We start from the raw sequence: 24956 nt of genomic DNA, 5'->3' as shown, positions 1-24956 counted from the left end.
TATCTCCCATTGATGAAGAGAGCAGGGTGTGCCAAGAGCCTCCCAGAAGCCATGGACCAACTCTACTTAATGGTGACAGTTTTGACAGGTGACAGGCCAAGGGAAACATAATGTCCCTCGAGCAGCACCCTCTTATGGCTGACCCCCGGAGAGGTGGGCTTGGCCTCATTTGTGGGGGAGCCTCTGACTGGCTGGTTAGGATGGGAGAACACCACATCTTCTTGTCTCGGGTTAGAGGAAGGTGAAGGAAAACCGACAAGAGTGAGTCACGGCCAGGAGGCTGAGTTTTTGGGTATTTGTTAGTTGTCCCGGAAATTAATCAAGGGCTAGATTTTGTTACCCTGGCCTGGGAAACTGATGCCATGAAATGTGTGTATCTATCATAGGGTGAGCAATTATTATCTCATCACGAGGGGTGCTGAGTGCTTTACCCCTACCCTCACTTCCTTTTCCGTCATTCCATGTTAAAGGATTTATACAGGAGGAAAAGTGAGTGCGTGTACGGTGTCACACAGCCAGTAAGTAGCCAAGTTGGGCCTCCAGCCCACATCTGCCAGACTCCGGGGCATAAGCATTAAGCCACTTGGCCTTACTGCTTCCCACGCACTGACCTCTGCTTCCATTACCACCATCCGACTTGTTTTTAAACAGTAAGAGAAAGTCTTTTTTGGGAAAAAAAAAAAAAGTAATCTCAACCTTATCTGGACCAAGAATAACATTTTTTCGGTTATGGAAAGAAACTGTAATGTGGTGGAAAGAATGTTCATTTTAGGATTTAAATTCTTCCTCTTGTCTCTACTACTTACAGTGATCTGCCCAAGCTCCTGAACTAGTACCTGGCTGAGCCTCAGTTTCCTCAGCTCTAAAATGGGGACAGTGAAAGCAATCTTGATGGATTGTGGTCAGGACTAAAAAATCACGATGTGTGTGAAAGTACCTAGAGTAAGTATAGGTTTTGAATCTTGGTTCAGATAGAAGGGGAACTTGAACAATAATAACCACAAATATTTTAAAAAATCTATTCATAATGAACAATGAATAAATGACCAATGGAAATGAAAATAAACAAAATAACAGGGCAGGGATAACTACTTTTCCCCTGAAGGCCTTTGTTCCACTAAGTAACAGTTGCTTTGCTCTTGGCCCTCTGCCCTCCACCAACTGGGTGGTGTGATCTGGGTCGTCTACCATGTGGTGACTCCTTCTAGGCCTGCTGAGTGGAAGGCTGGTTTTGGATCACTGGCTCCAAAAAACCCAACAGGGGTCAGAGAGGTAGAGTCTGTGCTCACTAGAAGCTCGCCTCTCTGAATGCTTTTTAGTGATAGAATTTCCCTGCTTTTCAGTATGACTGCTGGTGCTGCCTTCACTAAGGAACAGTCCCTGGTAGCCTGTGCTGGCTTCTCCTGGAAATTACAGCAGCATCTATTTGTCAAGCCAAAAAGAAACTGCGGAGAGGTACTAGGAAGTACTGTTGAAATCAAAGGCCTCAAATAGTCATAAATCCCTCTGAGGGCACAGGATAAATGAGGCTGATGAGAATTCAGTTCATGACCACCAGGCCTTAGGCCAGTCTCTACTGGTAGCCTCGAGGGATAATTTCCCATCCAGACAGCACGCTTTACAGTCACTGGAATGGTTCATCCTCGAAATTTGCCAGGGGAGCTTCATTTTAGGCATATGGACCCAGCTCTGGGAGGGTCTTGCCTGTATAAGGTAGGATTTTTGTGAGGCTAACGGGTCACCTGAGCCAGTTCTGAAAGAGGAGTCCAGGATCTCACCCACCCCCTGTTCCTTTCCAGACCTGACCTCAAGGTCACCCGGTGGGCCACATGGTGCAGCCCTGCCAGGCCCCAGGGCCGATTCTGATGGCTCTTTGGTTGCACCCCCTTAGGACACACGGCCCAGGGTGGGTGCAAGGAGACGGCCCCCCATGGAAGGTTCCCAGCCACCAGACCTTTCTTACCTGTCTGACCCATTCCACACACACTCAAATTTATCAAAAATGCAGTCATTTTCATAGAGGGAGCACAGCTTGCTGCGGAGGTAGTCGTGAACCTGGAGGGGCAGGGAAAACACATTAAGAGGGTGTTAGTTATTAATATTTAAAAAAATGATTCCTCTGTGAGAAGCTCCTCTTTGGATGGGAGCTGTTCATTCTTCCAGTGCAAATGTGGCTTGAATCAGATAGTTCTGGCTCTTAGCCCAGGCATGGCCCTTCTCAGCCTTGGGACTTCAGGATGGTTTGGTGAGCAGTTTACATGGCACATGTGGATTAAACAAACTTGCTTACATAGATGGTGGCATAGAACAGAGCCCAGTAAGCAGGGGATTCCCATTTTCTAAGCCTATTTATTATTTACTTTTGGTCAGTATCTTTTAAAAAAATTAACTTTTTGCCATGCAGCGTGGCATGCGAGATCTTAGTTTTCCAACTAGGGATCGAACCCATGCTCCCTGCAGTGGAAGTGCAGAGTCTTCACCACTGGACCACCAGGGAAGTCTCTTAGCCCATTTAGACGACACCATTCATTCAGCCTTTCACTCAATGAGTATTTGTTGAATGCTGGCTCTGTTTTGGGGATAGAGCCATGAACAGAATACCCTTGGGGTGCTTTCCTCCCAGTGCTGGGGAAGAGACTGTGTAGCCAAGTAAGTACATAAGATATTTTTCGTTTTGGATTTTTAAATTTTATTTGTTAACTGGAGTAGAATTGCTTGACAGTGTTGTCTTTCTGCTGTGTGACGACAAGCATAAGATATTTTAGATGGTGACAAAATGAGAACAAAAAAAGAGTGGAAAAAGGGTAGTGGGAGCCCTGGGGGGTTATTTATACAGGGCGAGTGGTCAAGTTCACCTGAGAAGGAGACATTGGAGCAGGAACCTGGAGGAAATGAGTGCATCTCAGTGGTATCTGGGGAAAGGCTTTCCAAGCGTAAATGAAAGTGTTAGTCACCCAGTCGTGTCCAATTCTTTGTGACCCCACGGACGGTAGCCTGCCGGGCTCCCCTGTCCCTGGAATTCTCCAGGCAGGAATACTGGAGTGGGTTGCCATGTCCTTCTCCAGGGGATCCTCCCGACCCAAGGATCAAACCCGGGTCTCCGGCACTGCAGGCAGTCTCTTTACCACTGAGCTACTAAGCATTGAGAAGAGCGAATGTAATGGCCCAGAGGCAGGAGTCCTGGAGGCAGTGGAGTGGAGGGTGGCAAGGAGCAGAGTGGGGGGCCTCAGCGTGTGCCAACCAGTGCCCATAGGCCCCTTACTCTGAGTGATGTGAACAGACGTCACGGGAAGGGTGCTGCGCCTGCTGTGTTGTGACAGAGCGTAAGCCTGCAGGGCCACGGTGAGCAGTGGTGGGAGGTGGTCAGAGCCTTGACGAGTTTGGAAGGACAGTTGATAGGACTTGCGGATGGAGCCGCTGTCAAGTGTGGAGAGGAAAACCGGAGTCAGAGGTGGCTCCTGGATCGTGCTTGTGAGCAGGCGGAAGGATGGAGTGGCCATGTTCGCTCTGGGGTTGGATAATTTGGCGATGTCTGTGCAAGCAGAGAACACCCAGCAGACGCTGCTGTGCACACTGCAGCCCTGGACTGCGTGGCAATCCTCTCCTGGTTCTATTTTTCAGTGAAATAAGAAGCAAGGTTATCAGCTGAGAGTGAAAAAGGCTGGGGCAGGGAGGTGGTTGGCAACAGTGCTCGGTTCCTGGAGGGCACTGAGGGCTGCTTGAAGTTGTTGAATGTGAATTTATTTTTTAAAACGTTTTATTTATTTATCTATGCCAACCTTTGCTGTGGCACTCGGGATCTTTAGTTGGGGCATGCAGACTCTTAGCTGTGGCATGATCTAGTTCCCTGACCAGGGATTGAACCCCAGCCTCCTGCATTGGGAGTGCAAAATCGTAGCCGCTGGACCAGTAGGGAAGTCCCCAGATGTGAATTTTATTTATTTATTTATTTTAATTGGAGGCTAATTACTTTACAGTATTGTGGTGGTTTTGCCATACATTCGCATGAATCAGCCATGAGTGAACATGTGTTCCCCATCCTGAACCCCCCTCCCACCTCCCTCCCCATCCCATCTCTCAGGGTCATCCCAGTGCACCAGCCCGGAGCACCCTGTCTCATGCATCCAACCTGGACTGGCGATCTATTTCACATATGATAATATACATTTCAATGCTATTCTCTCAAATCATCCCACCCTCACCTTCTCCCACAGAGTCCAAAAGTCTGTTCTTTACATTGGTGTCTCTTTTGCTGTCTCACATATAGGGTCATCATCACCATCTTTCTAAATTGCATATATATGCATTAATATACTGTATTGGTGTTTTTCTTTCTGACTTACTTCGCTCTGTATAATAGGCTCCAGTTTCATTCACCTCATTTAGAGCTGATTCAAATGCATTCTTTTTAATAGCTGAGTAATATTCCATGGTGTATATGTACCACAGCTTTCTTATCAATTCATCTGCTGATGGACATCTAGGTTGCTTCCATGTCCTGGCTGTTATAAACAGTGCTGTGATGAACACTGGGGTACACGTGTCTCTTTCAATTCTGGTTTCTTTGGTGTGTATGCCCAGCAGTGGGATTGCTGGGTCGTATGGCAGTTCTATTTCCAGTTTTTTAAGAAATCTTCACACTATTCTCCACAGTGGCTGTACTAGTTTGCATTCCCACCAACAGTGTAAGAGGGTTCTTTTTTCTCCACACCCTCTCCAGCATTTATTGTTTGTAGACATTTTGATAGCAGCCATTCTGACTGGTGTGAGATGGTACCTCGTTGTGGTTTTGATTTGCATTTCTCTGACAATGAGTGATGTTGAGCATCTTTTCACGTGTTTGTTAGCCACCCAGATGTGAATTTTAAATGAGTCTGGTCAGCATGGTTGGGTGTTTCTCTCCAGCTGTATTCAGCAATTCAGGTGAAGATGGCAAGCAGGCAGATGATTGAGGCTTGGAGCATAGTAATCTGGGTGCCATTTTCAGTTCTTCCTGAGATCAACTGTGGGGAGTGGCAATGACATTAGGCATACATAATATGCCAGCTTGTTATTATTAGCCGGGCTCTTTATCCGTAGATCTCATCTCATCTCTAATAGCATCTTAGGTTGTAGGTACTGTCATTCTCTTCACTTTAATGGAGCATGAACTGCAGGGTATGACATCATGTGTCCAAGATCACACAGCAAAGGAAATGACAGAATGGGAAATGAACAGGGATTTAGGTTCTGGAGCACCTGCTCCTGCCAGCTCTAGCAAACTGCCTCCCACTCGCTCTGCCTCATCGGCCTCGCCTTACACAGAGTCTCAGTCCTAAGCTGTGATGATGCACTGAAGTGGGGCCAAGAGGCAGACAGAATTGGGTGAAGGCAGAGAGATGTTATGGAAAGCACAGTTTGACTTGGTTTAGATGAAGAGTGATGGTTCGTGATCTCTTTTTCTGTAGCCTGGGCCCCTTTCCTCCCTTGCCCCAGGGTTCTGTCAGATTTTGAGCTCAGAGGCTCAGCTGTGTGCTTAGCCCTGGGCAGAGGAATGAGGTCAGATTCATTCTACGTTCCATTAGATGTTTGGGGTATTTGAAAAGCTCTCTTGAGTTATTTGGACAGGGTAAGGATTTCTAACTCTGCAAATTAATTTCCTTCACCTTTACGCGCGTGTTCCCAAATAGCTCTGGGCCTTTTCAGGGTATCTGCTTCAGGGTTATGGTGACAAGTGAATCCATTGGCAGCTTGTTAGATGGGGAGAATAAGGGCGAGGCTTGTGTCCTAAGCTTAGGAATTCTGCTATAAATTAACTCACTGTCCTCCCTTCCTCTTCTACCACATCTTGTGCATATTAGGAGTGGCTCAGATCTGATAGGGAAGGCCATTTTGTTTGTAGGGCCATTTCTGCTTGTTAAAGTTCTCTAGTTATTGTGAAGAATCTTTAAAGCAGAAGAGTCCCAGGACGAAGAGAGGGCTGATGCTAGATCTTCACAAACATTTTCTAAAAAGGGCCAAACTATAAATATTTATACTTTGTGAGTCATGTAGCCTCACTTACAACTATCCAAGTGTACCTTTGTAATGCAAAAGTAGTGATAATACATAAATGAATGAGTTAAGAGTTGTGTTCCAATAAAACTTTATTTACAAATACAGGTGGCAACAGGATTGGCTTCTGGTTCATAGTTTGCCTAACCCTTGACTATAAGTCTTGACTATAATTTCCCTTCTTCCCAATCAGCACAGACTATTTCCTTGAAAGAAAGGGATGGTGGAGGTAAGGACATCCACTGCGGGGTCGTACTTTTCTTCTGATGGTGGAAGATACTGACCTCAAGAATTGATCTCTTTTCTAGAAAGCAAGCCTAATTCTTGCTTTTTCTTGACTTTTTCATTGACTTGCTTCCAAGATCTGTGTAACAGAGGGAGACACGGAAGCGGAGTGGGCTTCTGAAGGGGAAGAATGGCAAGCTGGAATTAATCCAGTAGGCAAAGGAAGCCACATTTGTCATCCTCATACTCCAGATCTCCTACCTTTTGGAGGAAAAAGATGAGCAAAATAGATCCTCTTTTAAATCTTATCTCTCCCTACTCCTTCCTTTTATCTGTTATGGGGCACTTTTTTTTTTTTCAATATTTCCTCAAACTTTTATTTATTTTTTTGAGTACCATCTTTTAATTGAAGTTTTAGTTGAGTTACAGTGTTGTGCTAATTTCAGGTGTATAGCAGAGTGATTTAGTTATAAATACATATATATTTTTATTCAGATTGTTTTCCCTTATAGGTCGTTATATAAAATATTGAGTATAGTTCCCTGTGCTATACAGTAGGACTTTGTTGGTTGTATCTTTTATCTTCTATATAGAGTAGTGTAAATATGTCAATCCCAAACTCCTAATTTATCCCCCCTGCCTTTTCCTTTTGGTAACTATAAATTTGTTTTCTATGTCTGTGTGTCTCTTTCTGATTCATATATACATTCATTTGTATTATTTTTTCATAGAGTCCACATATAAGTGATATCATATTTATCTTTCTCTGACTTATTTCGCTTAGTATGATAATCTCTAGGTCCATTCATGTCATTGCAAATGGCATTATTTCATTCTTCTTTTGGCTGAATATGTATATGAATCTGCCTGCCAATGCAGGGGACGCAGGTCTGTGAGTTCGATCCCTGAATAGGGAAGATACTCTGGAGAAGGAAATGGCAGCTCACTCTAGTATTCTTTCCTGGGAAATCCCATGGACAGAGAAGCCTAGTGGGCTATAGTCTATGGTGTTGTAAGAGTCGGGCACGACTTAAGTGACTAAACCACCACCACATGTATATATACACACCAATTTTTCTTTATATTGTGTGTCTATATACACACCAATCTTTTTCTTTATACCAATATTTCTTTCAAAATTCCATTCACCTGGAATTTTGTCTTACAGAAACACCACAGGTGAGTGATAAATATCAAAACGTGTGGGCTTTGGAAGTGTGGGCCCCTTAGTGGAGGAAGCACATTACCAAGAACTCTATAACTAAAAGTCAGGAAGGATTCAAGGAGAGAACCTAGTCTGAGCCCTTATTTTCTCTTCTCAGCATCTATATTCCGGGGAGCTTCTGGCAACTCCAGGTGAGGATATCTACAGGAGAAGATCAGTAACTATGAAGGTATGCTGCATATCATACATACATACATATATATATATATATATATATAAAAGTGAAAGTCACTCAGGTCTGACTCTTTGCAACCCCATGGACTGTGTAATCCAAGGAATTCTCCAGGAGAGGATATTGGAGTGGGTAGCCTTTCCCTTCTCCAGGGGATCTTCCCAACCCAGGGATTGAACGCAGGTCTCCTGCATTGCAGGCGGAGTCTTTACCAACTGAGCCACAAGGGAAGCCCTATATATATATATATATATATGTATATGTATCTTCTGTCGTAAAGAGAAATCTTAGGCAGAGAACATCGACCGTTCACCATCAGAGGAGAGAAAAAGGTAAGACACAGACACAAGAAGCATCTAGAGAGCAGAGTAAGAGGGAACTTAAGACTCATCCTATTAGATGCTTCTCTCTTCATGTTCCAAATATTGTTTCTTTGCTCTGTGCCTATGAGCTTGGGTATGGCCTTCTTAACACTAGGCTGAGTCTCCCAACACAGAGATTCTTACATCATGTACTTATGGAGCTTGCAGTTGTATAGCTGATAGACCACTCTAGGCCTGGCAAGATTAAACTTTATTGTTTTGTTCTTCTGTTTCAGGGGTTGACAAACTGCTTCTGTGAAGCGTCAGACAATAAATATTTTAGGCTTTGTGAACCATAGGTCTCTGTCACAATGACTTGACTCTGCCCTTGTAGCATGGAGGCAACTGTAGACAATAGTTTAGTAAATGACCAGGTGTTACTGATTCAATGAAACTGCTTTTCCAAAAACAGATGTGGGGCTGGATTTGGCCCACAGGTTTGTCAACTCCTGTTCTATAGGAGAATGTGAAAACAGCTCATTATACTTAAGTCTGCAGCTTCTTATTCTTGGAAACATGCTTCAGATCAGCTGATGGATATATTAAGGTCTCCCTGCTCAGGGGAGGCACAAATAGTTGATGACAGAATTCCTAAACACTGGACCAGTCCTTAAAATTTGTCTAAATTTTATTTTTATTTATATTATAGTTGATTAACAATGTTGCATTAGTTTCAGGTATAAAGCAAAGTGATTCAGTTACACATATATCTATTCTCTTTCAGACTCTTTCCCCATAAAGGTTTTGACATAATACTGAATATAATCCCCTGTGCTATTCAGTAGGACCTTCTTCATTGTCTGTTTTATATATAGCAGTGTGTATATGCTAATCCCAAACCCCAATTTACATGTTTATTTAATATTCCCCCTTTCCCATTTTGTATACATACATATCTACTTTTTATCAGATTCTTTCCCCTTAGAGATTATTACATAATATTGAGTATAGTTCCCTGCTATCCAGTAGCTTCATGTTGGTTATCTCTTTTATATAAAGTAGTACGTATATATCAGTCCCAAACTCTTAATTTATCCTTCCCACCCTTTCTCCCATAACCAAAATTATTTGTTTTGTATATAAAAGCTCATTTGTATAATTTTCTTTTAGAACCTTCATATAAATATGATATTTGTCTAACTCTGGCTTATTTAGTATGATAAGCTCTGCATGCATGCATGTTGCTGCAAATGGCAATATTTCATTCTTTTTTTTACAGCTGAGTATTAATTCCAGTGTGTGTGTATGTACACACACACACACACCCCATATCTTCCTTATCCATTCATCAGTGACAGATGATGGATGTACAGGTTGCTTCCATGTTTTGGCTGCTGTAAATAGTGCTACTATGAATACTGCAGTGCATATATCTTTTCAAATTATGGTTTTCTCTGGATATATGCACAGGAGTGGGATAGCTGGATCATGTGGTAACAGTCTTTTTAGTTTTTTAAGGAACTTCCACAGTGGCTGTACCAGTTGACATTCCTACCAAGTGAAAGGAGCACTTTTAAGGTAAGGCATACACGTGAGTGTGCTGAGCAGGGAGAAATGCCTGGTTAAGCAGGTTTCTGTAATGCAGGCTTCTTAAAGTTCTGCAATGATCAAGGGATTATAAAATTATAAGAGGGGAATAGAATATTATTTCAGTATATTCACCCCAAATTTATATTTTTGGGTAGTGGGAGTACCAAATAGTGCAATGAAGATAAATAGGATTGAAGAGGGCAGAGCAATAAGGGTTATAATTTGGGCAGTGGTGTTTCTTTTAAGATCTGGCTCAGCCTGTCCCCTTCTTTATGATCCATTGCTGACCATTCCCCTTTGGCATTTGTCTTAACAGAAACACCACAGGTGAGTGATAAGTAGCAAACCATGTGTACTTTGAAAATGTGGGCCCCTTATTGCAGGAACCACATTACCAAGAACTCTATAACTAAGTCTCAAAAGACAAAAGTCAGGAAGGACTCAAAGGAAAACCCTGGTCTTGAGCCCTTATTTTCTCCTCCCAGCACCTACATTCTGGGAGCTCCTGACTGCCTTCAAGTGAGGACATCTGCAGGACCTCATTGGCTATGAAGGTATGCTGCATATATATTCTGTTGTAGAAAAACAACTTAGGCAAAGAAGATCAACTGTTCACCATTAGAGGAGAGAAAAAGGTAAGACACAGACATAAGAAGCAGCATCTAGAGAGCAGAGTAAGAAAGAACTTAAGACTTGTCCTGTTTGATGCTTCTCTCTTCATGTTCCAAATATTGTTTCTGTGCTCTCTTTAGTTTTTTAAGGAAACTCCATACTGTTCTTCATAGTGGCTGTACCTGTTTACATTCCCGCCGACTGAAAGGAGCGCTTCTAAGGGAAGGCATACTTGTGAGTGTTCTGAGCAGGGACAGAACAGGTTTTGGAAACACCTGGTTAAACAGGTTCTATGAGGCAGGCTTCTCAGAGTTCTGCAATGACCAAGGAATTATCAAATTATAAGAGGGGAATAGAATGCTATTTTATTTCAGTATAGTCACCCAAAATTTCTGTTTTCAGTACGGGGAGTACCAAATAATGCCTTGAAGATAATTAGGATTGAAGGGGGAAGAGCATTAAGGGTTAAGAATTGGGCAGCAGTGTGCCGTTTAATGTCTGGCTCAGCCTGTCCCCTTCTTTAGGAACAATTATTGACCATTCTCCTATGAAATTTGTCTTACAGGAACACCACAGGTGAGTGATAAGTATCAAACAAAGCATGTGCACTTTGAAAATGTGGGCCCCTTATTGCAGGAACCACATTACCAAGAACTCTATAACTAAGTCTTAAAAGACAACAGTTAGGAAGGACTCAAAGGAAAAACCTAGCCTGAGCCCTTATTTTCTCCTCCCACCACCTACATTCTGGAAGCTCCTGACTGCCTTCAAGTGAGGACATCTATAGGAAAAGATCATCGGCTATGAAGGTATGATGCATATATATATTCTATTGTAGGAAAAAGCTTAAGTAAAGAAGATCAGGTTTTTTCCATCAGAGGAAAGAAAAAGGTAAGACAGAGACTCAAGAAACATCCAGAGAGCAGAGTAAGAAAGAACTTAAGACTTATCCTATTAGATGCTTCTCTCTTCATGTTTCAAATATTGTTTCTGTGCTCTGTTCCTATGAGCTTGGCCATGGCCCCCTTGACACTAGGCTGAGTCTCACAACTCAGATGTGCTCACATCATGTACTTGTGGAACCTGCCATTGTATAACTGATGGACCACTGTAGGCCTGGCAAGATTAGACTCTCTTGGTTTGTTCTACTTCAGGGGTTGACAAACTTTTCCTGTGAAAGGTCAGACAATAAATATTTTAGGATCTGTGAGCCATAATGTCACAGTGACCCAACTCTGCCATTGTCGGCAGCTACAGACAACAGTTAAATGATCAGGTGTGGCTGATTCAATGAAACTGCTTTTATAAAATATAGGGGGCTGGATTTGGCCCACAGGTCACAGTTTGTCAACCCCTGTTCATAGAAAGAGATGAAACTAGGTCATCATGCTTAAGGCTACAGCTTTGTATTCCTAGAAACATGCTTGAGATCAGCTGATGGGGATGTATGAAGAGACCTAGGAGTATCACCTGTATGTCTCCCTGCTCAGGGAAGGTGCCAGTAGTTAATGACAGAATTCCTACACACTGGAGCAGTCCTAATAATCTTTTCATTTTCATTTATTTTATTTTGGAGTATAAAATTTATAAAATAAAATGTTTATTTTATAGTTGATTTACAATGTTGTGTTAGTTTCAGATGTACAGCAGAGTGATTCAGTTACATATATACATATATCTTTTTCAGATTCTTTTTCCATATAGGTTACTATATAATATTGATATATAATATATAAAATATTTATATATAATATATAATATATAATATAGTCCCCAGTGCTATTCAGTAGGAACTTCTTGGTTATTTTATATATATATAGCAGTGTGTATATGTTAAATGCAAACTCCAAATTTATCCCCTCCCTTTCTCATTTGGTAACCATAGATTTGTTTTCTATGTCTGTGGGTCAATTTCTCTTTTGTATATAAGTTCATTTATATCATTTTTTTGAATCCTTGCTAAAAGTGTTATCATATTAGTCTTTCTCTGGCTTATTTCATTTCTCTATGTCTAAACATACTGCAAGTGGCTGGAGTAATATTCCATTGTGTGTGTATATACACACCCACATATATATATACACACACATACATACACCACATGTTCTTTATCCTTCATCAGTGACTGATGATGGACATTTAGTTTGCTTTCATGTCTTGTCTATTGTAAACAGTGCTAGGAACCGTGGGGTGCATGTGTTTTTTCAAATCATGATTTTCTCCAGATGTATGCCCAGGAGTGGGACTGCAGGGTTATATGGTAACTATCTTTTCATATTTTTAAGGAACTTCCATACTGCTCACCACAGTGGCTGGACTCGTTTGCATTCCCACCAACTGTTTGGAGCACTTCTATAGCAAAGGCATACATAACTAGTGTTCTGAGCAGGGAGAAATACTTGGTTAAGCAGGCTTCTCAAGAGTTCTGCAATGATCAAGGAATTATAAAATTATAAGAGGGGAATAGAATATTATTTTATTTTAATATAAGCACCCAAAATATCTGATTTTGGTAGGGGGAGAACCAAATACTGCCCCAAAGATAATTAGGATTGAAGGATGCAGAGCAGTAAGGTTATAAATTGGGCAGCTGTGTGCCTTTTAAGGTCTGGCTTAGCCTGTGCCCTTCTTTGTGAACCATTCCTGACCCCTAACCATTCCCCTTTGGCTTTTTAAATTTTTTTACAGAAACACTACAGGTGAGTGGAAGTGTGGGCCTGTTACTGCAGGAACCACCTCACCAAGAACTCTGTGACTAAGGAACAGCACAGTCTGAGCCTTTATTTTCTCCTGCAAGCATCTACATTCTGGGAGCTCCTGACCAATTCCAGGTGAGGACGTCTACAGGAGAAGATCATTAAGTATGAAGGTATGCTGCAAATGTATAGTCTGTCATAAAAAGAAATCTTCAGCAAAGAACATTGACTATTCACCATCCGAGGAGAGGGAAAGGTAAGACTCAGACACAAGAAGCATCTAGAGAGCAGAGTAAGAGGGAACTTAAAGCCTGTCGTATTAGATGCTTCTCTCCAAGTTCCAAATATTGTTTCTTTGCTCTGTTCTTATGAGCTTGGGTATGACCCTCTTAACACTAGGCTGTCTCCCAACACAAAGGTTCTCACTTCACGTACTTGTGGAGCCTGCTGCTGTATAGCTGATAGACCACTCTAGGGCTGGCAAGATTAGACTCTCTTGGTTTGTCCTTCTATTTTAGGGGTTGGCAAACTTTTACTGTAAAGGGTCAGACAATAAATATTTTAGGCTTTGTGAGCTATATAGTCTCTATCACAATGACCTGATTCTGCCCTTGTAGCCTGTAGGCAACCGTAGACAATAGGTAAATGACCAGGTGTGCTGTTTCAATAAAACTGCTTTTCAAAAAACAGATGCAGGGCTGGATTTGGCCCACAGTTTGTCAACCCCTGTTCTATAGGAAAATGTGAAAATAGTTCATTATATTAATACTTAAGGCTATAGCTTCTTATTCCTGGAAACATGCTTGAGAGCAACTGCCAGAACTATCACCTGTGTATCTCCCTGCTCAGGGGAGGTGCTAGTAATTGATGACAGGGTTCCTTCCCACAAGACCAGTCCTTACAATTTTTTTTAAAATTTAATTTTGATTTTATATTATAGTTGATTTACAATGTTGTGTTAGTTTCAGGTGTATAGCATAGTGACTCAGTTATACATTATGCATTGCTTTTCAGATTCTTTTCCTATACAGGTTATTATATAATATTGAATATAGTTTCCTGTGCTATTCAGTAGGACCTTCTTGATTATCTGTTTTATATATATAGTATAGTGTGTTTATGTTAATCCCAGACTCCAAATTTATCTCCCCTTTCCCCATGTGGTAACCATAAATTTGTTTTCTACATCTGTGGGACTATTGCTGTTTTGCATATAAATTATTTCATTTTTTTTAATCCCCATATAAGTGATAACATATGATACTTGCCTTTCTCTGGCTTACTTTACTTAGTATGATAATATTAGGAACAGCCATGTTGCTGTAAATGGCTGAGTAATATTCCTGTGCATAGATATGTATGGTGTGTGTGTATACACACACACCACATCTTCCTTATCCATTCATCAGCAAGAGGTGATGGATACTTAGGCTGCCTCTATGTCTTAGCTATTCTAAGTAGTTCTATGTGGGGGGTGCATGTATTTTTTCAAGTTATGATTTTCTCCAGATATATGCCCAGGAGTGGGATTGTTCAGTCACATGGTAACTCTCTTTTTAGTTTCTTAATGAACCTCCATACTGTTCTCCACAGTGGCTGTTAACAGTTTACATTCCTACCAACTGTACAGAGCACTTTTAAGGTAAGGCATACCCATGAGTGTTCTGAGCACTTGGTTAAGCAGGCTTCTCAGAGTTCTGCAATGATCAAGGAATTATAAAATTATAAGAGGGGACTAGAATATTATTTTATTTTACTGTAAGCACCCCAAATTTGTTTTTGGTAGGGGAAGTACCAAATAGTGCCTTGAATAATTAGGATTAAAGGGAGCAGAGCATTAAGGGTTATAAATTGGGCAGTGGTGTGCCATTTAAGGTCCTGCTCAGCCTGTCCCCTGACCATTTGTCTTGCAGAAACCCTACAGGTGAGTGATAAGTATCAAACAAAGCATGTGCACTTTGAAATTGTGAGCCCCTTATTGCAGGAATCACCTCACCAAGAACTCTATGACTTAAAAGACAACCTTTTACAGGAACAGTCTGTCAATCCCTGAAATAGAAAAACAAACCAATACAGTCTCCCAGCACAGAGGTTCTCCAGACCTTAAAAGTCAGGAAAGATTCAAAGGGAAAACCTAGTCTGAACCCTTATTTTTTCCTTCCAGCCTCTACCCTTGGGGAGCTCCTGACTACCTCCAGGTGAGGACATCTACAGGAGAAGATTCTAGACTATGAAGGTATGCTCCATATATATTCTGTTGTAAAAAAGAAACATTAGGCAGAGAACACCGACTCTCACCATCAGGGGAGAGAAAAAGGTAAGACAGACACAGACACAAGAAGCATCTCTGAGAAGCTTGTATCATAGAAACCTGCTCAGCCAAGTGTTTCTCCCTCTCAGCACACTCACATGGATGCCTTACCTTAAGACTCATCCTAGCTGATGCTTTTCTCTCCATGTTCCAAATATTGTTTCTTCACTCTGTTCCAATGAGCTTGGCTATGGCCTTCTCGACACTAGGCTGAGTCTCCCAACACAGAGATTCTCACATCATGTACTTGTGGAGTCTGCTGACCTTATAATCTCTTTTAACTGTGTTCCAGACAATCACTTAATGAGTTTACCATTTCTGATATAGTGTATTATCACCTTTGACATGGTATATAAACTTAGATTGCTTTCAAATACACCATCTAAAATAATGCAAAAAATTGTTTAATTTCTGTACATGGGTTCTATTTCTTAGTATTCTACAAAGATTTCTAAGCCTACCACTTGCTAAATATAGTTTAAGTCTTTGTCTAAAATAAAAGTACCATAGATTAGCTGAGAAATCTGCTGTTGAAAAAGCAGCCACAAAAATGAAGCTTTCATTTTTGAAGAAAAATCAGTTTCAGATCCATTGAGAAAGGCAAGCTCATCTCCAGGGTAATGCTTAGTTGGAAGTGAAAGTCGCTCAGTCGTGTCGGACTCTTTGCGACCCCATGGACTATACAGTCCATGGAATTCTCCAGGCCAGAATACTGGAGTGGGTAGCCTTTCCCTTCTCCAGTGGATCTTCCCGACCCAGGAATTGAACCGGGGTCTCCTGCATTGCAGGCAGATTCTCTACCAACTGAGCTAATAGGGAAGCCCCAATGCTTACTTAGGAATAATTAAAACATAGTTTTAACGGTTCAGTTTTTAATACTTACTTTACTAGTTATGCTTAAAACCTATCTCTATACAAGTATTCTTTTCTTTACTTACTATGATCCTGGTAATGAACATGGTATAATAAAAAATAAAAGTACCAACTGCTCCCCCATGGTGTAGCCTAATCCACTCTTCTCTAGCTGGGGTTCTCCAGCAGGCCACACCTCTGTCAACAACACTCTCCTAGCTTCTAATTCCCGCACTTAACACCAAATGGTTGGGCTGTTAGCAGGGGCCTGAAGGCAAGGGTTAGGGGAGGGTAAGACTGCAAGCACACAGGGGATGCTCTTTGGACCACAAGGTGACCCACAGGGGTTAACCAGACTACCTCCACCTCATCTGCAATTCTAGCCCCCAAACCTTTTACAGCATCACAGTCAGTCATCAAAGTCCTCAGCCTCCTCTCTGAACATTTCCTGCTTCTCCCGAGGCCTCTCACGTGGCAGCTGGACTTCTGCCTTCATGTGCCAAGGTGAGTGGGCTCTGTGTTCCTCTGGACCATCATTCAAGCCATCAAACACTACTTCCTGCTCCGCATCCTTCTTACAGTCATTAAGAGTCCCTCTGCCTCATGCTTGGAAGCCACTCTACAGCCTCGATCTCTCTTCCATCACCATTCCTGCCATCATTCGTAGGAATTCAAACACTCTGGACTCTTACTTAGCCTCATTATTTTCAATGAGTTTTGTCCTTTGCTTTCGTGGTCATATTATGAGCCTTGTCATCACTGTAACTGCGCTTGTCTTATAAATATCACTCTATTGCTGCCTCCTATCACTTTAATTCAAGCCCTTTAGTGTCTTGATTCTATCAGTTCTTCATTTCCCTCCTTACCTACCTTAGACTCAGTGGCCCCTCATTCCAATCACTTTAATCAATACCTTCAACAAACTTGCCTTTTTCCCTCCTTCCCTTGTAGTCACTTGGTAAAACCCCACCACTGGTTAAATCTAACTTTCTGGCCTTCCTCACCTGTACCAAGCAGGCTCATGTGGCTGGGAAGAAAGATACAATCACCAGATTTGTCTTACTTAAAATATATAAATAAGTGGATCCCATTGCAACCCTACCATAGTGCCCTAGTCAATTTGCTCTTTTAGAGGAATATTTTACACTTTCCCTTCTCACTCAGCTAATGAGCTTGCTTCTTATTTGACTGGAAAATAGTATAAGCAGAAACCATCTATATGTTCCCATCACAAATCTGCATCTGTAGCTGTTTTTACTTTTCTCTCTTTCCTTTGATGGATGAATTGTCCATCTCATCTATATCTAATTCTGCAATGGAGTATGTGCCCTTGAGAAGCTGACTGCTTCAGTTAGCCCATTCTTTACTGGCTGCTTTCTATCACCCTAAAACAAGCTATGATGCCTTCCTCAATCCTGCATCCTCTTCCAGCTACTACCTGATTTCTCTGTTCCTCTTCAAAACGAAATCTCTTTCCAAATTTCACTACGTTCACATTCTCCATTTACAATCTCTCTTGAACCCACTCCAACCAGACATTTATTCCTACCACTTCACCTCTGTCATTGAGGTACCTGATAATTTTCATGTCACTAAATCCAGTGGCCCTTTCTCAGTCCTCTCTTGATTCAACAACACTGTTCAGCAGTTGGTGACTTCCTCCTTGAGACAGTTTCTCCAGTTGGCTTCCAGGACGCCTCTCAGTTTCTGGCCCATTTCACCAGCACTTTTCTCCAACTTCTCTTGCCAGATCCATTCCCTCAGCCTGTAATCCCTAGGGCCTCAGGGTAGTTCCTGACCTTTCCTTTAGGTTAGATCTATCCAAACTTACACTGACCTGCCTACCAGCTATTTCTGGATATTGAAGTGGCTCACTGTGTCTTTTACGCAGACAGAGGCTGACTCAGAACCCTCAAGTGCCCAGTGTATGTGTTGGGTGGGTGGGGGTCTGTACCTGGTAAGTCTCGATGGGGCGGTTTTCCATGTTGAGATCCCAGACTTTGACGGTCAGATAGTCTCTGGTCATGATATACCTCCCACTGTGGCTGAACTTCACATCCGAAATTGAAGAGATAATTTCAGAGAAAAATGACCTGTTGCTTGGATCTTCTGGCTCTTCAAAAACTGCAGAACAAAAAGCAAAACACAACAAACTTAGTACCTCCTTATGAACTGATGTGAATGTGTTTGGGCCAGCTAGAAAGCCAACCGTCTAACTTGGCATGGGGTTGGAATCGGCAGATTGTAAGTTGCTAGCAGACCTATCAGCTCCCTGGCAGTAGAACAAGCTGTCACTGGTTTCTATATCATGTTTCTCATGGAAGGACTCTCATGGAACTGGTCCTGTTCACAGAGCTGACCGCTTGCACAAGCTCTGTTTCACATTTCCCCATGGTCGCTGATGGAGAAGGCAATGGTAACCCACTCCAGTGTTCTTGCCTGGAGAATCCCAGGGACGGCGGAGCCTGGTGGGCGGCCATCTCTGGGGTCACACAGAATCGGACACAACTGAAGCGACTTAGCAGCATGGTCGCTAGGTATCATTGTGATACCAGCAATGGTATACATTGCTACATACCAAAATGTAGTCCTCTTAGATGCTTAAACATTTTTTTCTACTTTTTTGAGATGTAATTCACATACCATAGAATTTACTCATCTAAATTTTACAGTTTATATGATTATATTAAAGATAACACCACCAACCATGCAATCATCAACAAAGTCTAAATTTGGGACATTTGCATCATCTCCTCCCCCCCCACAAAACCCTGAACTACTTCATACCCATTAGCACTTACTCCTGTTCCCTAATTTCTGCAGCCCTAGGAGAACACTATTTTCTTGTTTTATGAAATTGCCTATTATAAAATTTTCACATGAATGGAATCATACTATACATATATTTTAAACTATATATTATATACCATATAATGCTGCTACCAATATCCATGTACAAGTTTTTGTGTGAACATATGTATTCCTCTCTCTTGGATCGTGATGTTTAATAGTGGGACTTTGCTGCCAGACTGCCTTAGGCTTAAGGTCAGACTACCATTGTCTAGCTGTGTGACCTTGGGCAAGTTATTTAACTTTCCTGAACCTCAGTCTCACAGGTGAACTCTGGCTACAATGTCTTTTGTCTGTATTTTCTATTTGCTCTGGTATCCAGTTGCTGCTTTTCTTTTCCCATAGATTCAGCTGACTTTCACTTACAGGAATTAAAAAAAGACACTGAAGCTTATTGTAAGTACCTTAATTAATCTTTCTAAACTTTTTTTGAACTTCTCTAGTTCAAACTGGATGTACACCATAGCTCTGGATATTTCCCATTTTTATGTCCTGATGGTTCCTCCTGCAATTGTGTCATATTCTGCTTGATTCATATGCCTCATCTTTTACTTACATGTTATTTTAGACCAAATGATCTTTTCTCTGAAGTCCTATCACACTTGATCTGGCCTGTTCACTTACCATTTGCTTGGGTTCTCTCCCAAAGAAAGCATCATTTTTCATATTAGTATTTAACAATCCACAGCTTATCTCACCTAGGATGTGAGCTTCTTGAAGGCAGAATTTTGTTTTTTCTTATCTTTGTACTGAGGGTTTTGCACATAAATGTTCAATAAACATTTGTTGCTTAAGTTGCAGGATACAAAATCAATACACAGAAATCACTTGCATTTCTATATACTAACAATGGAAAATCAGAAAGAGAAATTAATGAATCAATCCCATTCACCACTGCAACAAAAAGAATTAAATATCTAGGAATAAACTTTCCTAAGGAGACAAAAGAACTGTACACAGAAAATTATGAGACACTAATGAAAGAAAGCAAAGATGACATAAACAGATGGAGAGATATTCCATGTACCTGGGTAGGAAGAATCAATAATGTGAAAATTACTGTACTACCAAATGCAATCTACAGATTCAATGTGATCCCTATCAAATTATCTATGGCATTTTTCACAGAACTAGAACAAAAAATGTCACAACTCATATGAAACACAAAAGACCCTGAATAGCAAAGCACTCTTAAGAAAGAAGAATGGAGCTGGAGGAATCAACCTTCCTGACTTCAGGTTATACTACAAAGCTACAGTCATCAAGACAGTATGGTATGGCACAAAAACAGAAATATAGACCAATGGAACAAGATAGAAAACCCAGAAATAAACCCATGTACCTATGTGTAACTTGTTTTTCACAAAGGGGGCAAGAATATACAATGGGGCAAAGACAGCTTTTTCAATAAACGGTTCTGGGAAAACTGGAGGGCTACATGTAAAGAATGAATTTATAACACTTCCTAACATTTCATTCAAAGATGGGCACAATAAAGGACAGAAATGGTAGGGACCTAACAGAAACAGAAGATACTAAGAAGAGGTGGCAAGAATACACAGAAGAACTGTACAAAAAAGATCTTCACAACCCAGATAATCACGATGGTGTGAGCACACACCTAGAGCCAGGCATCCTAGAATGTGAAGTCAAGTGGGCCTTAGGAAGCATCACTATGAACATAGCTAGTGGAGGTGATGGAATACCAGTTGAGCTATTTCAAATCCTGAAAGATGATGCTGTGAAAGTGCTGCATTCAATATGCCAGCAAATTTGGAAAACTCAGCAAAGGCCACAGGACTGGAAAGGTCAGTTTTCATTCCAATCCCAAAGAAAGGCAATGCCAAAGAATGCTCAAACTACCACACAATTGCACTCATCTCACACGCTAGTAAAGTAATGCTCAAAATTCTCCAAGCCGGGCTTCAGCAATACATGAACCATGAACTTCCAGATGTTCAAGCTGGTTTTAGAAAAGGCAGAGGAACATCTGCTGGATCATCGAAAAAGCAAGAGAGTTCCAGAAAAACATCTATTTCTGCTTTATTGACTATGTCAGAGCCTTTGACTGTGTGCATCACAATAAACTGGAAAATTCTGAAAGAGACGGGCATACCAGACCACCTGACCTGCCTCTTGAGAAACCTGTATGCAGGTCAGGAAGCAACAGTTAGAACTGGACATGGAACAACAGACTGGTTCCAAATGGAAAAGGAGTATGTCAAGGCTGTTTATTGTCACCCTGCTTATTTAACTTATATGCAGAATAAATCATGAGAAACGCTGGGCTGGATGTAGCAGAAGCTGGAATCAAGATTGCTGGGAGAAATCAATAACTTCAGACATGCAGATGACACCACCCTTATGGCAGAAAGTGAAGATGAACTAAAAAGCCTCTTGATGAAAGTGAAAGAGGAGAGTGAAAAAGTTGGCTTAAAGCTCAACATTCAAGGTTTTTTGTATTTCCATACAAATTGTGAAATTCTTTGGTCTAGTTCTGTGAAAAATACCGTTGGTAGCTTGATAGGGATTGCATTGAATCTATAGATTGCTTTAGGTAGAATAGCCATTTTGACAATATTGATTCTTCCAATCCATGAACACAGTATGTTTCTCCATCTGTTTGTGTCCTCTTTGATTTCTTTCATCAGTGTTTTATAGTTTTCTATGTATAGGTCTTTTGTTTCTTTAGGTAGATATACTCCTAAGTATTTTATTCTTTTTGTTGCAATGGTGAATGGTATTGTTTCCTTAATTTCTCTTTCTGTTTTCTCATTGTCAGTGTATAGGAATGCAAGGGATTTCTGTGTGTTAATCTTATAGCCTGGAACTTTACTATATTCATCGATTAGCTCTAGTAATTTTCTGTAGAGTCTTTAGGGTTTTCTATGTGGAGGATCATGTCATTTGCAAACAGTGAGAGTTTCACTTCTTCTTTTCCTATCTGGATTCCTTTTACTTCTTTTTCTGCTCTGATTGCTGTGGCCAAAACTTCCAACACTATGTTGAATAGTAGTGGTGAGAGTGGCACCCTTGTCTTGTTCCTGATTTCAGGGGAAATGCTTTCAATTTTTCACCATTGAGGGTGATGCTTGCTGTGGGTTTGTCATATATAGCTTTTATTATGTTGAGGTATGTTCCTTCTATTCCTGCTTTTTTGGAGAGTTTTAATCATAAATGAGTGTTGAATTTTGTCAAAGGCTTTCTCTGCATCTATTGAGATAATCATATGGTTTTTATCTTTCAATTTGTTAATGTGGTGTATTACATTGATTTGCAGATATTAAAGAATCCTTGCATTCCTGGGATAAAGCCCACTTGGTCATGGTGTATGATTTTTTTAGTATGTTGTTGGATTCTGTTTGCTAGGATTTTGTTAAGGATTTTTGCATCTATGTTCATCAGTGATATTGGCCTGTAGTTTTCTTTTTTTTGTGGCATCTTTGTCTGGTTTTGGAATTAGGGTGATGGTGGCCTCATTGAATGAGTTTGGAAGTTTACCTTCATCTGCAATTTTCTGGAAGAGTTTGAGTAGGTAGGGGTGTTAGCTGCTTCTCTAAATTTTTGGTAGAATTCAGCTGTGAAGCCATCTGTCCTGGGCTTTTGTTTGCTGGAAGATTTTTGATTACAGTTTCGATTTCCTTGCCTGTGATGGGTCTGTTAAGATCTTCTATTTCTTCCTGGTTCAGTTTTGGAAAGTTATACTTTTCTAAGAATTTGTCCATTTCATCCAAGTTGTCCATTTTATTGGCATAGAGCTGCTGGTGGTAGTCCTTTGGTCAGTATTCTAGTTCCTTTAAAGGAGAAAGAGAGATGAGAATATCCATCCAATAGAATTATATAATTTTTAGTTTCCAGGCCCTATTGCTAAGATAAATTGACGTTTTCTTCAGTTTTTCTTTTAAAAAGGTTTCACTAATGGTTGACATATTCTATGACATATTTTTCATGCTATCATATTCAGTTTTTTAAAAATCAACATGTATTTAACTTGTATCCCACTTATACCCAATTCTAGTGTCTAAAACTCTGGAAGTACAATCAAGAGTCACTTGATTATTACTTGGTAGTTCTGAATATATTTAACAGGTCTCAACAGCTCCTTGTTAAATGTCCTTCAAACTCATGACTCCTTGTAGAAATCATGAAAACAGAGTGGTTTAAAATGGGCACACCTGGTGAGGGGATTCAGAAAATTTCATCCCATCACCAGCACGCTGCTGCTTACTTGCTCTGCAACTTTGGACAAGCAGCCTTGTAACTCTGGGCTTCTGTTTCCTGGCTGGAAACAAAACAACAGGACCTGCCTTCAGTGTTCTTTAGTCATTTGATGGTTGAGATTACTTCCTCCCTAGAGTATACTCTCTACATTAGGGTGAAAGCTCCTCTGGGACACTCTGGACGGAATGGAATAGGATCTGCCTAATAGGAGCAGCCCCTGACTCCTGGGAAGCAAGAGGCTAAGTCCTGCCAGTAAATTCCAATGAAGGCCACACAGTTACCAAGAGCTGCCATGTTGCCTCGTGGTCACTGCTGGTTTGAGAAAGATTCCAGCAAACATTTAACCAAGTCACTGCAACAAGGGAGAGGAGGTCTGGAAAGGATTTTGTAATTCTTCAGGAGGGCTCAGACGACGTTGCACTTTGTCCTATGGATAGACTAGATTCTGCAAAAACAATCTAGATCCTAAATTGAGGCAAAAATAGAATGGTGGTCTGAGATTAATACTCTCTTGCCTTATTCCATGAGCAGTGAGAAATTTCTTTTCCTTACTCTCTTTAATACAATACATATTCACCTCTCTTTTAATGCCAAATATAGCACAATATCATGTTCTTATTAAATTTATCTCTTTTTCCCTTTGTTTTCAATTGGCTTATTGTTGCCTGAAATGGTTGTAAGTTTCCAGTTGAAGGGAAATGCATCTTTTAACCTGCCTGGAATAGCCCTAGAGGCAAAGTCCTTGAGTTCTTTAATGATGAGTGGTGTTAACAATATCATAATTGTCAAACTCCTCAAAGAAAAGTAGCATGGAAATGTAAAGCATTCTTATTCTTAAGCTGTTCTTTTGTAATAAACTACTGTCTTCTCTCTGAAATGTATCTTTTCTCTCTGTCCACTGGACAGATCAGGGGAGTGATAAAGTTTGACTAATGACCCATTAGCATCCAGATCCCAAGCACCTTGGCACAGTGGAGGAATGTTAAGTTCTGTGGATTTTACCTCTAGGACACAAAAGTGGTGGTCCCTGATACCTCCATGTTCTCAAGCCCTCAGCCCCGTAGGTCAAAAACAGTGAATCAGAACCCAGAAGTCAACATGAATGGGTAAGTGAAGCCCTGAACCAACAGACCAAACCATCACGATGCCATAGAGGGCAACAGAATCCGAAGCCTGGAGAGGCCCCTTGTCCACACTTCCTCCCCAGCCAGTGTTCTCCTGGGAAGAAAGAGCATCAGCAGAGTAGAGATGCCACAAAAGCCTGTGACACATTTTGGCCCCCAAAGAATCTTTTTCTTGCTGCATACAGAAATCACACCTCCTAATTATGCCATCCAGTCCTGAGAACGTTTAAAGGCTAGTGCTCTGCTAGTGAAAATTCATAGGCACCTGCTCTTGATTTTCTTCCTACTTAGAATAATTTTCACACAGCTGTGATATTGCCAAGTGACTCTATTCAAACGTTGAGGCTCAGACAAGAAGGGATATATTGGATGTTTGGGTTGTAATGATTTCAGCTCTTCCTCTTTTTTTTTACAGCATCATTAGTAATCTGTCATTCTAATAATAATAATTCCCTTTTGACATCATGGAGGTAAGAAGAAATCATCACTGACATCAAAAATGAGGTGATATTTCAGCAGTATTATTTCAGCGAAGATAAAATGGAAAGCTTTATTACTCCCCATGCCTTTAAAGAAAGCTGAACAAGGCATATGCTGACCCTAGAGCTTATCTACTTCAGTTCCTTCCAGACTGATATGAAATAACTAATTTTAATTGTTCCAGCCAGAGTTTCAGAATGTGGTTTCCCCCAAAGCTTTCCATCTACATAATGGAAACTTTTTCAAAAACAAGCTTTATCCAT

The 24956-nt window shown here is 41.0% G+C and overlaps 1 protein-coding gene across 7 annotated transcripts in view; it reads right to left on the bottom strand.

Annotated features, from left to right (window-relative positions):
- The window catches only part of PPP2R2B (protein phosphatase 2 regulatory subunit Bbeta), a 514293-nt gene that overhangs the window by 1328 nt on the left and 488009 nt on the right, over positions 1-24956 (bottom strand). For all 7 annotated transcript variants that reach the window (XM_043465073.1, XM_043465072.1, XM_043465074.1 and 4 more), the window contains 2 exons: positions 17973-18142; positions 1964-2055 (listed from right to left, as the gene is read on the bottom strand). In XM_043465073.1, the coding sequence (XP_043321008.1) occupies positions 1964-2055; positions 17973-18142 (262 nt within the window). The remainder of the gene's footprint in view (positions 1-1963; positions 2056-17972; positions 18143-24956) is intronic.

Source organism: Cervus canadensis, chromosome 4 (assembly GCF_019320065.1).
Source record: "Cervus canadensis isolate Bull #8, Minnesota chromosome 4, ASM1932006v1, whole genome shotgun sequence".
Lineage (NCBI taxonomy): Eukaryota > Metazoa > Chordata > Mammalia > Artiodactyla > Cervidae > Cervus > Cervus canadensis.
The sequence above is the reverse complement of the archived record's forward strand: the minus strand, read 5'-3'. Positions and strand labels throughout refer to the sequence as shown.